Source organism: Globicephala melas, chromosome 5 (genome assembly GCF_963455315.2).
Source record: "Globicephala melas chromosome 5, mGloMel1.2, whole genome shotgun sequence".
Lineage (NCBI taxonomy): Eukaryota > Metazoa > Chordata > Mammalia > Artiodactyla > Delphinidae > Globicephala > Globicephala melas.
Genome location: NC_083318.1, coordinates 30668041 through 30686142, shown reverse-complemented (window position 1 = coordinate 30686142; position 18102 = coordinate 30668041). Strand labels below are relative to the sequence as shown.

Sequence of the window (18102 nt, the reverse complement as noted above, 5' to 3'; positions counted from 1 at the left end):
AATCCCTGCTTTCTATTTACTTCCTCATCCCCTCCTTGAACTTTACATTTCAACCTTAATAAGCAGTTTTCTTAAATGCTATTCTTTCGTGTATCTCAAAGATTTTGAACAACTATCCTCCATGAAAACACTGCACAACTTAGACTTTTCACGTTGACAACACTGTGACTTAGATCCAGAGGCAACCCGATCCCCTCCCCACCAAAATCTGGGTGATTAACCCCGCTGTAGTTCTTCCGTTGTACCTCGACATATCCTGAGCATATTTCTCACATGATATTGCTATGTTTTTGTTTTGTTTTGCTCCTAGTAGACGCTAAGGTCTTTGAAGACAGGGGCTATGTTTATTTGCTATTGTATCCCCATCATGTATAGCAGAGGGCATGGCACAGATTAGGCATTCCATATGAGTTTGATGAATGAATCATTGAATAAGTGGGCACTATATTTTAGATAACTGTATGAACTAATTATTAATAACACTTTAAGTCCCTCCTGCCTCTATATCCCATGATTCCATCCTTTATTCATTTCTTTGAGCATATAGAAATACTTGTTAATAAGACATTCTGCAGAAATACAAACTAGAGATGTATATGTGTATTTTTGAGACTGAAAATATTAGCAAGTAAGGAAACAAGAAAAAGCTTTATTTTTTTTAATCCTAAGTAAATCTTAAGAAAGCATGGGGGCTGTGAAGATAAAAAGTGCATTAAAAATATCATTCATGATGACTAAAAAAAAAAAAAACCATAAGAACATTTAGGTAACCCGGGCCACTTTAGATTCCAAGGCTTGATGTCTTTTTAATTCCACCAAAGCAAGAACTAAAGTTCATTTAATAACTAAAGGAGGGAATTCTTTCTATATTATGGTTCAGGACTCAATTCAGAGCAAACAACTCATACTTAGTTAATTTAGGCCAAATGTAGGCCAACATCATGGTGTCTAAATGAGCAGAAATTAAGCAGGAGCCACTCTTTGAGTAAGAGGAAACCATAGCATTTTACATAACTAGTTTGGAAGGATGGGGACATTGAGGTCTTCTCTGCAATCACATGCTGCCGAAGATTACTAGATGCTTGGCCATTCATGAGGAAACAATAATATACCCTTAAGTCACTCATTTGACTTTGTTCAAAATATTTACATTCAAAAATGTGTCCAAACTGCTTTTTCATAGCACTTCATTTTAGTGTGGCTTTCTTGACTACGGCTAGTTATTGCCTCACAAATCCACAAAGTCATATAATTATGACTTCCCTAATTTGTCCCATAAGGCATTACAGGCCTGCATAAGCAGATCGCCCCAGGAATTCAGCCACACAACTAAGTATTCGGTCACAAGAAAGTCAAACAGGAAGAAGGGACATGACACTCCATTTGTTCACAGACTGGATATTAGAAAAATATGCAGGTGTCCAGTCAGCAACCAAAAGCAAAGACTTTAAAACTGAGAGATTCATTTTTAATAATTCTGACTGCCTTGTGCTACCTGTTTTGCTTTTTTTATTTTTTAGTGTAAAATGAAACGCTCTTTTAGCTCTTTGGAAGAGAGGATTCATCCTTAAACTTAGCTAGCTAAGTAAAGCCTAAAATGAACCTTAGATAATAGGTAGGATAAGATACAACAAAGAAGATACTTGCAAAGAAGTTGGTAACACTTCAAGCTTACCTGCCTAAAGAACAACTTGTAGAAATATGGGGGGAAAATGGGTTTTGAAGAGAGACAAAACTGGGTTCAAGTTCCAATTCTGCCTCCTACTAAATGTGAATCCTTGGGTGGGCTAATTTACTTGATCTGCCTAACCCTCGGTTTCTTCCTCTGTAGATGGGTAGAATATATCTCTAGTTCACAGGGCTAGAATGAGAATTGGTATGTAAAGTGACGCATATTAGGTAGTTATTATAAATTGTAGTTATGAAAGTATCTGGAAAAGATTTACTATTGGCTTAAAAGTCATATTGTCTTTTTTCCGTATAAAGTAAAGATATCAGAGTTTCTCATCTAAAAGTTCTATAGATATTTCTTTTCCTAATTCATCTACCACATTGGCAGAAATAGCATTGTAAGCTTAACTTGGCTAAGTCTGCTTCATTCATCTGTCAACAAGATTCTGGGCTTCAAATCGAGCTGACAATTGTTGAAGGTGGACAGAACAGAACAGGCTGCACCATGGCGTTGTATTTCACACCTCAGAGGGTTCTATGCTACCAACAATAACATCATATCTCTGTCAGTCAAGCACAATTATAGGGTTGATAGACTGATACAAATAAAAAAGCCAGTTAAAACAGATCTCCTGAGTCTGTTCTGGATATGGTTACGGGACTTGTTTGATTCTGTAACCTGTGAATAGTAGAATGGCACCTACCTTGGGGACGAAAGGACAAAGAGAGGCCATCCCCTATTGACTCTAAAAAAAGGTCAAAATGAGTGCACAATTTGCTACAACTAAAAATGCTGAAGTTATTTTGTAAATGTTGATCATACTATTTGCTTCCTATTGAAACACGAATGTGTTTTTGAGATATCCAAAATAGAAGGTACAATTTCACGCCATCTGGAATCAGGTAACACAATGGTCAGGCAAATCACTCAAGCAAATACATTTGTAAAATCCAAGCTAGGCGCTCAAAGCACTTGCATGGATTTCTTTAGAGCAGTGTTTTAATACATATCACTTTCATGAGAAAGAAAATAGAAAAAAGCACCTGATATTCACATCAAAATAAATTACATACATTATCATAAAATTGCTACATTGTGGCTGTTTATAGCAAAGAATCCTGTGGTAGCAATATCTTTTTGTCAAAATGGATAAGGCTGAGAAACAAGCTGAACAGCTTCCTAAAGAGTAAATCGATATGTGGGATCTAATTCAAGTAGTATTTCAAGTTTTAAATTATACATGATCTCAATATGCAAGATACAGAAACTGACAAAAGTAACACTCTAGCCACAAATAATTCTAGTGTGATACCGCCAAGTTTTCCAAAATATATCAAATGAAGATGTAAATGTAAGGCGTCTAAATTAAATTTTATTATGAAGTGTTTCTCCCCCCCCCCCACCCCTTTAATGTTACTTGAGAGTGCTACTGAAGAAGGGCAATGAAAAAACGTTACTCTTAGTGACAAAAGAGATCTGCCAATGTCCCTCCAGGAAAACCAATCTTTCATTTGTTTGTTTGTTGTGATGAGTGCCCTAATCCTGTCTTTGCACCAATGAGCACATTTCACAACAAAGTCAAAGTGAGTGGCAAGAAAATACACATCAGCCCTTGAGCAAGTGTTCATGGAACATTCTCCAGAATAGATCATATCTTGGGTCAGAAATCAAGTGTTGGTAAACTTAAGAAAATTGAAATTGAATCAAGTATCTTTTCCGACCACAATGCTATGAGACTAAGTATCAATTACAGGAAAAAATCTGTAAAAAATACAAACACATAGAGGCTAAACAATACACTACTTAATAACCAAGAGATCACTGAAGCAATCAAACAGGAAGTTAAAAAATACCTAGAAAAAAATGACAATGAAAACACGACGACCCAAAACTTATGGGATGCTGCAAAAGCAGTTCAAAGACGGAAGTTTATAGCAATACAAGCCTACCTCAAGAAACATCTGAAATAAACAACCTAACCTTACACGTAAAGCAATTAGAGAAAGAAGAACAAAAAAACCCCAAACTTAGCAGAAGAAATCAGAAACAACAGATCAGAAATAAATGCAAAAGAAATAAAGGAAATGATAGCAAAGATCAATAAAACTAAAAGCTGGTTCTTCTAGAAAATAAACTAATTTGATAAGCCATTAGCAAGACTCATCAAGAAAAAAAGGGAGAGGACTCAAATCAATAGAATTAGAAATGAAAAAGGAGAAGTAACAACTGACACTGCAGAAATACAAAGGATCATGAGAGATTACTACAAGCAACTGTATACCAATAAAATGGACAACTTGGAAGAAATGGGCAAACTCTTAGAAAAGCATGACCTTCTGAGACTGAACCAGGAAGAAATAGAAAATATAAACAGAACAATCACAAGCACTGAAATTGAGACTGTGATTAAAAATCTTCCGACAAACAAAAGTCCAGGACCAGATGGCTTCACAGGAGAATTCTCTCAAACATTTAGAGAAGAGCTAACATCTATCCTTCTCAAACTCTTCCAAAATATAGCAGAGGGAAGAACACTCCCAAACTCATTCTAGGAGGCCACCATCACCCTGATACCAAAACCAAACAAAGATGTCACAAAGAAAAAAACTACAAGCCAATATCATTGATGAACATAGATGAAAAACTCCTCAACAAAATACTAGCAAACAGAATCCAACAGCACATTTAAAGGATTATACACCATGATCAAGTGGGCTTTATCCCAGGAATGCAAGGATTCTTTAATATATGCAAACTAATCAATGTGATACATCATATTAACAAATTGAAGAATAAAAACCATATGATCATCTCAATAGATGCAGAAAAAGCTTTCAACAAAATTCAACACTGATTTATGAAAAAACCCTCCAGAAAAAAGAAAAAACAAACAAACAAACAACAACAAATAAAACCTCCAGAAAGTAGACATAGAGGGAACTTATCTCAACATAATAAAGGCCATATATAACAAACCCACAGCCAACATCACCGTCAATGGTGAAAAACTGAAGCCATTTCCACTAAGATCAGGAACAAGACAAGGTTGCCCACTCTCACCACTATTACTCAACATTGTTTTGGAAGTTTTAGCCACAGCAATCAGAGAAGAAAAACAAATAAAGGAATCCAAATTGGAAAAAAACAAGTAAAGCTGTCACTGTTTGCAGATGACATGATGCTATACATAGAGAATCCTAAAGATGCTACCAGAAAACTACTAGAGCTAATCAATGAATTTGATAAAGTAGCAGGATACAAAATTAATGCACAGAAATCTCTTGCATTCCTATACACTAATGATTAAAAATCTGAAAGAGAAATGAAGAAAACGTTCCAATTTACCATTGCTGTTGCAATGTAAACAATAGAAATATCTAGGAATAAACCTACATAAGGAGACAAAAGACCTGTATGCAGAAAATGATAAGACACTGATGAAGGAAATTAAAGATGATACAAATAGATGGAGAGATATACCATGTTCTTGGATTGGAAGAATCAACATTGTGAAAATGACTATACTACCCAAAGCAATCTACAGATTCAATGCAATCCCTATCAAACTACAAATGGCATTTTTCACAGAACTAGAACAAAAAATTTCACAATTTGTATGGAAACACAAAAGACCCCAAATAGCCAAAGCAATCTTGAGAAAGAAATAAGGAGGTGGAGGAATCAGGCTCCCGGACTTCAGACTATAACTCAAAGCTACACTAATCAAGACAGTATGGTAGTGGCACAAAAAACAGAAATATAGATCAATGGAACAAGATAGAAAGCCCACACATAAACCCATGCACATATGGTCATCTTATTTTTGATAAAGGAGGCAAGAATATACAATGGCAAAAAGCCAGCATCTTCAATAAGTGGTGCTGGGAAAACTGGACAGCTACACGTGAAAGAATGAAATTAGAACACTCCCTAACACCATACACAAAAGTTAATGCAAAATGGACTAAAGACCTAAATGTAAGGCCAGAAACTATAAAACTCTTAGAGGAAAGCATAGGCAGAACACTCCATGACATAAATCACAGCAAGATCCGTTTTTACCCACCTCCTAGAGAAATGGAAATAAAAACAAAAATAAACAAATGGGACCTAACGGAACTTAAAAGCTTTTGCACAGAAAATGAAAAGATAAACAAGGCAAAAAGTCAATCTGCAGAACGGGAGAAAATACTTGCAAATGAAGCAACTGACAAAGAATTAATCTCCAACATTTATAAGCAACACATGCAGTTCAATATCAAAAAAACCAACAACCCAATTCCAAAATGGGCAGAAGACCTAAATAGATATTTCTCCAAAGAAGATATTCAGATTGCCAACAAACACATGAAAGGATGCTCAACATCACTAATCATTAGAGAAATGAAAATCAAAACTACAGTGAGGTGTCACCTCACACCAGTCAGAATGGCCATCATCAAAAAGTCTACAGTAAATGCTGGAGAGGGTGTGGAGAAAAGGGAACCCTCTTGCTCTGTTGGTGGGAATGTAAATTGATAGAGCCACTATGGTGAACAACAGTATGGAGGTTCCTTAAAAAACTAAAAGTAGAGCTACCATATGACTCAGCAATGCCACTACTGGGCATATACCCTGAGAAAACCATAATTCAAAAAGAGTCATGTTCCACAATGTTCATTGCAACACTATTTACAATAGCCAGGACATGGAAGCAACCTAAGTGTCCATCAACAGATGAATGGATAAAGAAGATGTGGCACATATACACAGTGGAATATTATTCAGCCATAAAAATGAACGAAATTGAGTTATTTGTAGTGAGGTGGATGGACCTAGAGACTGTCATACAGAGTGAAGTACATCAGAAAGAGAAAAATAGATACCGTATAGTAAAACATATATATATAATCTAAAAAAAAAAAAAAAAAGGTTCTAAAGAACCTAGGGGCAAGACAGGAATAAAGATGCAGACATAGAGAATGGACTTGAGGACACAGGGAGGGGGAAGGGTAAGCTGGGATGAAGTGAGAGAGTGGCATGGACATATATACACTACCAAATGTAAAATAGATAGCTAATGGGAAGCAGCCGCATAGCACAGGGAGATCAGCTCGGTGCTTTGTGACCACCTAGATGGGTGGCATAGGGAAGGTGGGGAGGAGATGCAACAGGGAGGAGATATGGGGATATATGTATATGTATAGCTGATTCACTTTGTTATACAGCAGAAACTAACACACCATTGGAAAGCAATTATACTCCAATAAAGATGTTAAAAAAATAAAGAAAATACACTTCAGGACACAAGGTTACACATCACAATCTTCCTGTACTTGTGAAACCACAGGACCACAGAGGCTCATGGTAGAAGGAAGCTGGAGGGATTTACTTCATATAGATTCTATGCCATGGATTGCTCATCAGTAGCAAGGCGATTTACCTTCTCTGACTATCTTTGTGATTTACATTAAATTTATGGAATGGAGGCATGGGCAATTACCATTAAACTCGCCACGTAAGTCTTGATATTTTATCCAATTTCTTATTTGTTGAGATAAATATTTTTCATTGAACACAGAATTTGTGAACTAAAATGTTCTAAAAATAACTTTATAGAAACATTCAGATTTCAGTTTATGGAAAAGAAATGGAAGGAAAAATATGCAAAACATTAAATGATGCTAAAAATAGGAGGAGTATGGTCACTGCAAGTTACAATTGTCAGTCATTGGATACTGTATCTAAATAAATATAAAATTGATCAATCCATTTAATCATAATAATGCCACTGTTCATCCATTTTCTTCAGATGCAAGAAAGATAGAGGTAGCCTCATCCACCAGAGGACAGACAGCAGAAGCAAGAAGAACTACAATCCTGCAGCTTGTGGAACAAAAACCACATTCACAGAAAGACAGACAAGAGGAAAAGGCAGAGGGCTATGTACCAGGTGAAGGAATAGGATAAAACCCCAGAAAATCAACTAAATGAAGTGGAGATAGGAAACCTTCCAGAAAAAGAACTCAGAATAATCATAGTGAGGGTGATCCAGGACCTCAGAAAAAGAATGTAGGAAAAGATAGAGAAGTTGCAAGAAATGTTTAACAAAGACCTAGAAGAATTAAAGAACAAACACCTATAAGAATTAAAGAACAAAAAAAGAGAGAGAAAAAAAAAGAGAGATGAACAATACAATAACTGAAATGAAAAATACACTGGAAGGAATCAATAGCAGAATAACTGAGGCAGAAAAATGGATAAGTGATCTGGAAGACAGAATGGTGGAATTCATTGCCACGGAACAGAATAAAGGAAAAAGAATGAAGAGAAATGAAGACAGCCTAAGAGACCTCTGGGACAACATTAAACACAACAACATTCACATTATAGGGGTCCCAGAAGGAGAAGAGAGAGAGAAAGCACCCAAGAAAATATCTGAAGAGATTATAGTCAAAAACTTCCCTAACATGGGAAAGAAAATAGCCACCCAAGTCCAGGAAGCATAGAGAGTCCCAGGCAGGATAAACCAAAGGAGAAACATGCTGAGACACATAGTAATCCAATTGACAAAAATTAAAGACAAAGAAAAATTATTGAAGACAAGGGAAAAACAACAAATAACATACAAGGGAACTGCCATAAGGTTGACAGCTGATTTCTCAGCAGAAACTCTACAAGCCAGAAGGGAGTGGCATCAGATATTTAAAGTGATGAAAGGGAAGAACCTACAACCAAGATTACTCTACCCAGAAAGGATCTCATTCAGATTTGACAGAGAAATCAAAAGCTTTACAGACAAGTGAAAGCTAAGAGAATTCAGCACCACCAAACCACCTTTACAACAAATGCTAAAGGAACCTAAGTGGGAAACACAAGAGAAGAAAAGGATCTACAAAAACAAACCCAAAACAATTAAGAAAATGGTAATAGGAACAAAAATATCGATAATTACCTTAAACGTGAATGGATTCAATGCTCCAACCAAAAGACACAGGCTCGTTGAATGGACACAGAAACAAGACTCATATATATGCTGTCTACAAGAGACTCATTTCAGACCTAGGGACACATACAGACTGAAAGTGAGGGGATGGAAAAAGATACTCCATGCAAAAGGAAATCAAAAGAAAGCTGGAGTAGCAATACTCATATCAGATAAAATAGACCTTAAAATGAAGTATGTTACAAGAGACAAGGAAGGACACTACATAATGATCAAGGGATCAATCCAAGAAGAAGAGACAACAATTATAAATATACATGCACCCAACATAGGAGCACCTCAATACATAAGGCAACTGCTAACAGCTATAAAAGAGGAAATTGACAGTAACACAATAATAGTGGGGGACTTTAACACCTCACTTACACCAATGGACAGATCATCCAAACAGAAAATTAATAAGGAAACAGAAATTAAGGAAACACTCCCATTTATAACTGCAGCAAAAAGAATAAAATACCTAGGAATAAACCTACCTAGGGAGACAAAATACCTGTATGCAGAAAACTGTAAGACACTGGTGAAAGAAATTAAAGATGATACAAACAGATGGAGAGATATACCATGTTCTTGTATTGGAAGAATCAATATTGTGAAAATGACTATATTGCCGAAAGCCATCTACAGATCCAATGCAATATCTATCAAATTACCAATCGCGTTTTTTACAGAACTAGAACAAAAAATCTTAAAATTTGTATGGAGACACAAAGACCCCAAATAGCCAAAGCAGTCTTGAGGGAAAAAAATGGAGCTGGAGGAATCAGACTCCGTGACTTCAGACTATAATACAAAGCTACAGTAATCAAGAAAATATGGTACTGGCACAAAAACAGAAATATAGATCAATGGAACAGGATAGAAATCCCAGAGATAAACTCATGCACCTATGGTCAACTAATCTACGACAAAAGAGGCAAGGATAGACAATGGAGATAAGACAGTTTATGCAATAAGTGGTGCTGGGAAAACTGGACAGCTACATGTAAAAGAATGAAATTAGAGCACTCCCTAACACCATACACAAAAATAAACTCAAAATGGATTAGAGACCTAAATGTAAGACTGGGCACTATAAAACTCTTAGAGGAAAACATAGGAGGAACATTCTTTGACATAAATCACAGCAAGATCTTTTTTGATCCACCTCTTATAATAATGGAAATAAAAACAAAAGTAAACAAATGGGTCCTAATGAAACTTAAAACCATTTGCACAGCAAAGGAAACCATAAACAAGACGAAAAGACAACCCTCAGAATGGGAGAAAATATTTGCAAACAAATCAACAAAGGATTAATCTCCAAAATATATAAACAGCTCATGTAGCTCAATATTAAAAAAACAAACAACCCAATCCAAAAATGGGCAGAAGACCTAAATAGACATTTCTCCAAAGAAGACATACAGATGGCCAAGAAGCACATGAAAAGCTGCTCAACATCACTAATTATTAGAGAAATGCAAATCAAAACTACATGAGGTATCACCTCACACTAGTTAGAATGGGCATCATCAGAAAATCTACAAACAGTGCTGGAGAGGGTGTGGAGAAAAGGGGACCCTCTTCCGCTGTTGGTGGGAACGTAAATTGATACAGCCACTATGCAGAACAGTATGGAGGTTTCTTAAAAAACTAAAAATAGAGTTACCATATGACCCAGCAATCCCACTACTGGCATATACCCAGATAAAACCATAATTCAAAAAGACACAGGCACCCCGATGTTCACTGCAGCCCTATTTACAATAACCAGGTCATGGAAGTAACCTAAATGCCCATCGACAGATGAATGGATAAAGAAGATGTGGTACATATATACAAGGGAATATTACTCAGCCATAAAAAGAATGAAATTGGGTCATTTGTAGAGACTTGGATGGATCTAGAGACTGTCACACAGAGTGAAGTAAGTCAGAAAGAGAAAAACATATATCGTATATGAATGCATACATGTGGAACCTAGAAGAACGGTACAGATGAACCAGTTTGCAGGGAAGAAATAGAGACACAGAGGTAGAGAACAAACGTATGGATACCAAGGGGGGACAGTGGGGGGGTACGGGTGGTGGTGTGATGAATTGAGAGATTGGGATTGACATATATACATTAATATGTATAAAATGGATAACTAATAAGAACCTGCTGTATAACAACAACAACAAAAGAAATATAATGGAAATATTTTATCAAGCCACCTACTCTAAAGGAAAATTTGATGAAAAGCAAATACAATACCTTGAAAATCATATATGGGGGTTTAGAAATTGGAGGCTTAAGAGGATTTCATTACAAGGTATTTCACCCTTAAGGGCTCCCATGATACGGAGTCCCAAGTACTTACAGTAAGACTCCATTGTATTAGCAAAGGTAGCACAATGAATATATATATTTTTTCTCTTTTTCATATTCAATGGTTTTTTATCTTATCAAATGTGAGCAACTTAACTCGAGTTATCTTTTAGTCAGTATAAAAAAAGTGTGGATATATGTATATGTATAACTGATTCACTTTGCTGTACAGCAGAAACTAACACAACATTGTAAATCAACTATACGCCAATAAAAATTTAAAAACAAAACGAAAATAACACACAAAAGAAAACCTCATAATTACATATACCTTATTTCTTGGATCTGATGCAATTTGCTAAACACATTATAACTTCTTTAAAATCCATCTGAGATGCCATAGTATTAATGCTTATTGTATAGATTAGCCATTTTACATTTTTTGGTTATGCTTTTATTATATGTAATTATTTATATCAAGAAATATAATTTGATATCGAATCACTATGTTGTACCCCTGAAACTAATATAATATTGTAAATCAACTATATTTCAATAAGAAATACAATTTGACCCATGGCTAGCCAAACCTGTGCAACAATGAGCCATATTATAATATACTTACAATTTCAAGGAAGAAGGATAACGTGGTAAGCAGAAAGCATTTACAGTCAGACATATCTAACTGAATTCCAACTTTGCAAACCCTCTTTAGCTGTACAGCCATTGATAATTAACCTCTATGAGCCTCAGTTTCCTTGTTGACAATGGTAATGTTTAGAGACATGAATGGGGATGGTAGCATCAGAGACAAAATAAATGTATGTAAAGTGCCTAGAATACTGCCTGCCATACACAGGGGCTTAAAACATATTAGTCCTCTTTTTTAGTATATAATAAGAAAAGGAAAAAACAATTGAAATGTTCTAGGTGGAGAACCTGAACTAATAGATGGCCCCCTGAAAGCAAGAGCCCAATATGGGTGTCTAAACTTGTGAAGGACCAAACAGGAAATACTAGAATCCTCAATATCATAAGGCAGAAATGAGATTTAACTGCCTCTTGGCCTGCCTAATACTTACCTCCACAAAAAGAAGCCTTGAACGCTCTATTCTGGATGTAATCTCCAGAGTTTCCTTTGGGTAGCAGTGGTTTGTTTCTAGTTTTAAAAGACAGTCAAATATGAAGCCAAAGAATAAGGCTCCTAGACCTGGGGCATGCCATCTGCCTAGCATTAAGCAAGAGCTGAAGTCAGTTACAGAAGCAAAGTCATTTCTAACATGATTTATGTTCCGTCCTTGAACGTGGCAGGAAGACTGCAAAAGATATTTGGAAGCCAATGCTTCCTGTGAATAAAGTAAACGAATATATGCTAAGCCCCTCTCCCTGGACCATGCTGGCCTGTTAGAGAAGTTGCCAATGCAGAGTCTATGAACCCTGGAGCAAACCGACTATTCGGGATGAGAAAATATCTCCAGGGCAATGATCATTGCTACCGTAAACGTACAGAGCACAGTACGGCACCGGGGTCAGACGACAGATATCCAGGATATTACTCAAAAACACATCTAGCTCAAAGCTGACAAGATAATCTGTTCCTGTGAGTACAAAGCAGGCTGGAATGCTGCAGTCATGACCTACACAAGGAAAGAAAAAAGAAAGTGCAACTCTCCAAGGGCTCCAACTCAAGCTCTTTATGCAGGCAAAACTCCAAGGCACTTCAAAGGGAGTGTTGCTTATGGAAAGAGCGCTGAACCAAGCCCACCGGGGGTATCACTTCCACGATCATGTTGCCATCTACATTTCGTGAACTGGCAAATGCAAATATTTCAGATACAAGCTTAAACGAATGAAAAAAGAAGTGTGAAAGAGCTTGAGGGTTTGCTCGCAAAGAAACCTCAGTATTTCAGGAAAAGCATTTAATATCAGGAGCTTCATAAGTTATTCCAAAATTCCCAAGACAGTAATTGGTTTGTGATCGTATTAGAAATAAAAGTTTTTTTTTTAATTGACACGTATTGCACTCCTACATATCACATGATCACAAAACAGTATACTTAAAAACTAATGTCCCACAGTTAAATACTCTTAAAAAGGTCAGCAATATTTTTCTAATCGAAATATAGAGTATATTTTGATGTTTTAACAGTTTTAACATACGTGATTTGATTAACGTAGAGGAGCCAGAATGCAGCAAATATACTTACAGGAGGACCTATGGTGGGGGGAGAGTAGACAGAATAAGAAAAAGAGAGAGACAAATTAGTGAATATACAAATAGTAAGATTTAATAAAAGATTAGAACATCATAATAATCATCAGCACAATACAAGAGGCATAGAAATCACTTAAGAATTTAGTGCCTCTCAGTCATTTTTTAGATCATGAACCTATTATGAGACCATATCAGAAAAATGTATTTACATCTATGTACACACAAAATTTTATGTAAAATTTCACAGAATATTCCCTGAGGACTGTTTATGAATTACTCAGAAGTTCATATATTTTAAGAAAAGACTGTCTAATTTATACACCTAAAAATTTAGATAAAATATGAATTGGGAAGAGCGTTAGTCATTTATGATAGACCAGTTGTAGACAATTGATATATAAATTTCTTGAGTTTGGTAAAATGGCTAAATCAGAAAGATACCTGCTATTTGTTCTAAGAATGTTTATCTTTCAGTAGTATTGTCAGTATATAAAAGACTAAGTCCTGATGTTTATGTAAGTTTCTTTAAAACTATGTATTCTCATCAAAACACAGGCAAAGTCTAAGAAAATTTCAATATCTCGCACACCATATGTTCAATGAAAGCACCAGTTCTCAGTAGCCCAGAAGTTGGGAATTGATTTTTATATTTTCTGTAAAACTGTATATTTTCTGTAAAACTTATCTTGCAAGGAAGAATTGATGTCCTGTTAAGACTTCACATTTACATTTACATTTTTGGAGGCTTAGACTTTATAAAACTAGTAAAACCATAAGTGAACACACTCATTTGAATATCTTGATTTCAGAAAAAAAAAAGTTTTTATTTGAATTTGCATATAGGGATTTGGCCTGAAAGCAAAAAACAAAACAAAACAAAAATCACTAAAATGGGTGTCAGGACAACTGGTTGTGCTTCTAGTTTTGCTCATAACAAATTGCATGGCTTTGGCTGAAACACCTGACTGCTCTGGGTCGCCATTTCCTCAACTATAAAATGAAAACTCTGGATTGATTACTAAAGTTCCTGTCATCACTAAAATTCTATGGTTATACAAGAGGAATAAAAATTCTTAAATTGTGAAAAGAATGAGAGTTAAAGCATGAAAAAATTTTACCAGTTGGATAAAATCATAATCAGGTTTCCAGGACATGTGCCCCAGTGTCCCAAGGCAGATGTTTCCGCAGAGAGTGTGCATTGACTGACCACCTATGTAGGTGGAAAGATGGGTGATGCTGTCATACTGCATGTGGCTAAGAAACCCTCTGCTGTACACTGAAAGGGCAGATTTAACGTGACACAGTAAATAAGCCAAAATTGGGTGCCAGGGGTTAGTAAACTGTAATTAATAATATTTTGCAAACTTCTCCTTCCTACTGTTTGATGGAAATAAGAAGATAAAAAAAAATTCTATGTGTAGCAGAGAAGATATAAACATCTCACAAACACACATACACACACGCATGCGCACATGCACACAACCGCCAACAGAACAATATAATTACTAATTAGGAGGAACAGATGTGGGAACCTAGCCAGAACATGAATGACACAGAACAGCTGAAAGAGAGACTTACCAGATTCTCCTCTTCGGCCCCTTTTACCTCGTTTCCCCGGAGGCCCTGAAATAAAAAGAACAGTTTTTGGAATTTTTGGTTCCAAAATGGCTAGTAAATGATTTCTATATATCTTGTCACTGTTTTTAACTAACATGAAAAGGACCAGAGATTTGTAAAGGCCAACTCTGCCTCTGACATTTCAGCATAACTGTTAAGCTTCATTTAATTATAAAAGCTGTCCTAGATCTCTAACCAACTAGTGTTACTTAGAAACACTAAAGATTCAGAATTTTTGTTCATCCTGCCCGGGTATCATCAATAAGAAAGGGTTCGCTAAGCAAACTGGTGGTGTTGAGATTTCATGTTTCTTAGGAAAATTTCTTTTCTGAAGGTTTCAGCATATTAATAATTAAAAGTACTAAGTACAAATGATTACAGTTTCTCTTTAGTCAGGTTCCTCATGCTTCTCTTGAAAATATTTAGTTGGCAGTTAATTAAACATATATATTAATAATGTAAATAATCTTTACAAATATTTCTATTTTATTAAATGTGAATTTTCATCTATTGGAATTTCTCTAATTAAGAACCAGCTGAGTTAAAATCACAACGCTTTTAATTGGAAAGTGTTTAGGTAGTAAGTATTGGTCTCATTTTTCTAAGGGGCTAGCTCATTATTGTCATTCAATAAATGTTGAGTCTTTACAGTGATCTCATTTTAAAAGTGAAGAAATAACCTTTTTTTTTCAGTAAGTTCCCTATGAAGACCACCAAGCCAATATGTGTCAGACTTGCACAAGTTTCTAGACGTTCATGGTTTTCAAGCCATTATTCTCAACTATATAATTTCTGCCCTCATTTCCTTGGTTAGGAATAGCTCCCGCTGAATTATGATCCCAGCAAATAGAAGAGAATAATTAGCCCACAGTGAGAATTGAGGTCTTAAAATATTTGCTGGGAGAAAGAGGCCAAGGAAAATACAGAACTGCTTGGTTTTGAAGAATGAGTTGCAAAGTTGGACTGATGACTTCTAAACTCTAGAAAGTTCAAGGCACAGGCGTTGGCACCCAGTTGACTCTTAATGTGATCCTGAGCTACCGACTTCCATATGGAAACACTATCATGAGAAATAGAAACATCAGTGGGCCAGGTTAGTTTCCCTGCAAGCCCTTACACAGAGTAAATCTGGCCATCTGTGTTTTGTAAGAGGTTAAAAACAATCAAGCAATAAAATCAATTGAAAATATTAGGAGAAGTGGCTTTGTAGCAGAATCCAAAATTGTCATTCGAAATTTCAGGTTTCCTTCTGTGTCCTGAAATAAAGGGAGATTTTCATCACACTCAAGTTATCCTTGGCCAGACTGAGAGCAGAAGGAGAATCATATAAATAGGTAAATAAACCCAGTGGAATCCTAATAGGTATGAAAAATATACATTTATACATATGCTCAAACATACACAGACACAGGTATATATTGACAAATTCTGATATATAATATACAATGTCCTTTGGATTAGGAATCAGATTTTTTTATATTACAAAATTACTTTAAGAATTGTTTAGCAACAACTAGATACTTATGATGTCTGTGGTCTGCACAGTAGGGACTATAGGTCATGTACAAGATGTATATCTGCTCTGAAGAAGCAAAGAAGTTGAAAAGACTAAAATAACACACATGAAAAATTCGTTAGTAGTATATGTTGTGAAGGCGGCACAATGAGTTTGTGCTCTGATTTGTTCCTTCTACTCTAAACACATGGTCAGTTATAAAAAGAGAAAAACATTTAAAAGTATTTGCATTCAAAAAAGACATGGGCATGTCCACAGGCCAGAAATGTACCAGAACTGGAAAGTGGAGAGCAGGGATAAACTACGAGCTTGCCTGGCTCTGGTTCTAGAAGTAGAAATGGTGGCTATGGGTTCTATCCCTGAAGAATAAATACTCAAAAATTCTCTAATCAGATTCAGACTCACTTCTTAAAGCTGGGGGCTTATAAATGCTAAAGAGAAGCTTTAAAAAAATCTGGATCTCTGGCTTAAAGGCCGGAGAATATAGATATAAACTCTCAATCAGAAAATGAAGTAAGCATCTGCTGGTTTGATGCCTGATTCTGTGATATTCCAAACATAAATCTGCGACAGGAGTCCTGAAATATCATTTTAAGACAACTCTGGTCTAGAAAGCTGGGAGGTCAGGTAAAGACAGACATAAAATGATTAGGTAAGAAAAGGTGAGTATAGAGGAAAGAAAGGCAGACACACACAGAGAGAAAACTACACACACACACACACACACACACACACACACTAAAAACCTCCTACTCACAATGAGTATAGAAGTCAAAGTTCCAAAACATATGAAGAAATCTAATGCTAAGAAAGGTAGCACTAAATAATAAGATCATGAATTCTTCCTAGGTAAAATTAATTAATTTTAAGAAATCATCAGACGAAGATTAGTATGTTAATTATGCTTTAAGAGATAAATGAAGAAGTAATACCCATTAAAGAGCAAGGGATTTTGAATGTAAACAAGGGAAAAAAAGAACAAGTGGATATGAAAGAGAACCCTTTAGAAATCTTGAAAATGTGATTGAAATTTAAAAAAAAGATAAATCAGTTAAATGCTAGCCTGGATATGGTTGAAGAAGGAACAGTCATGGAAGATGTAGAATGCAGCCCAGAGAGACAGATTGAGTATCTATCTATGTATCTGACTATCCACTGTAGTCTGAATGTACATGTCCCGCAAATTCACAGGTTGAAATTCTAACTCCCAAAGATGATAATTTGGGGAGTGGGGTCTTTGGGAGTTGCTTAAATCATGAAGCTGGAGACCTCAAGAATGGGGCTTATAAAAAAGACCCCACAGAGACCCCTAGCCCCTTCCACTATGTGAGGACACAGTGAAAAGACTCCAGCTACGAACCAGGAAGAGGGCCCTTACCTGAAGGTGACCATGCCGAAACCTTGATCTTAGATGTCCCAGCCTCCTGAACTGTGAGAAATAAATTTTTGTTGTTTATAAGCCATGCAGCCTGTGGTATTTTGTTATAGCAGCCCAAACAGAATGACTCTATCTACTATCTATCTATCTATCTATCTATCTATCATCTATCTGTCTGTCTATGTATCTATGTATCTATCTATCCATCTATGTTAAGAAGAAAATTTTTACTTATAAAAGAACTCAAAAGAAATGATAGAGAAGACTTTGTTTAAGAGATAATAGATAAGAATATTCTAGAATTGAACTTAGGAGACCTAAGATTGAACTTATACTCCAAGTGGCAAGTAAAAATAAATCACACTTAAACACAAAGGAGAAACTTAGAAATATTCATGGATAAAGAGAAAATGTTAAGAACTACCAG

The 18102-nt window shown here is 35.8% G+C and overlaps 1 protein-coding gene across 1 annotated transcript in view; it reads right to left on the bottom strand.

The window, feature by feature from the left end:
- Positions 1–18102, bottom strand: part of COL25A1 (collagen type XXV alpha 1 chain) — a 458442-nt gene that overhangs the window by 193415 nt on the left and 246925 nt on the right. The window contains exons 3-4 of the mRNA XM_070045559.1: positions 14743–14787; positions 13157–13164 (exon numbers count right to left, since the gene is read on the bottom strand). Coding sequence (XP_069901660.1) covers positions 13157–13164; positions 14743–14787 — 53 coding nt within the window. The remainder of the gene's footprint in view (positions 1–13156; positions 13165–14742; positions 14788–18102) is intronic.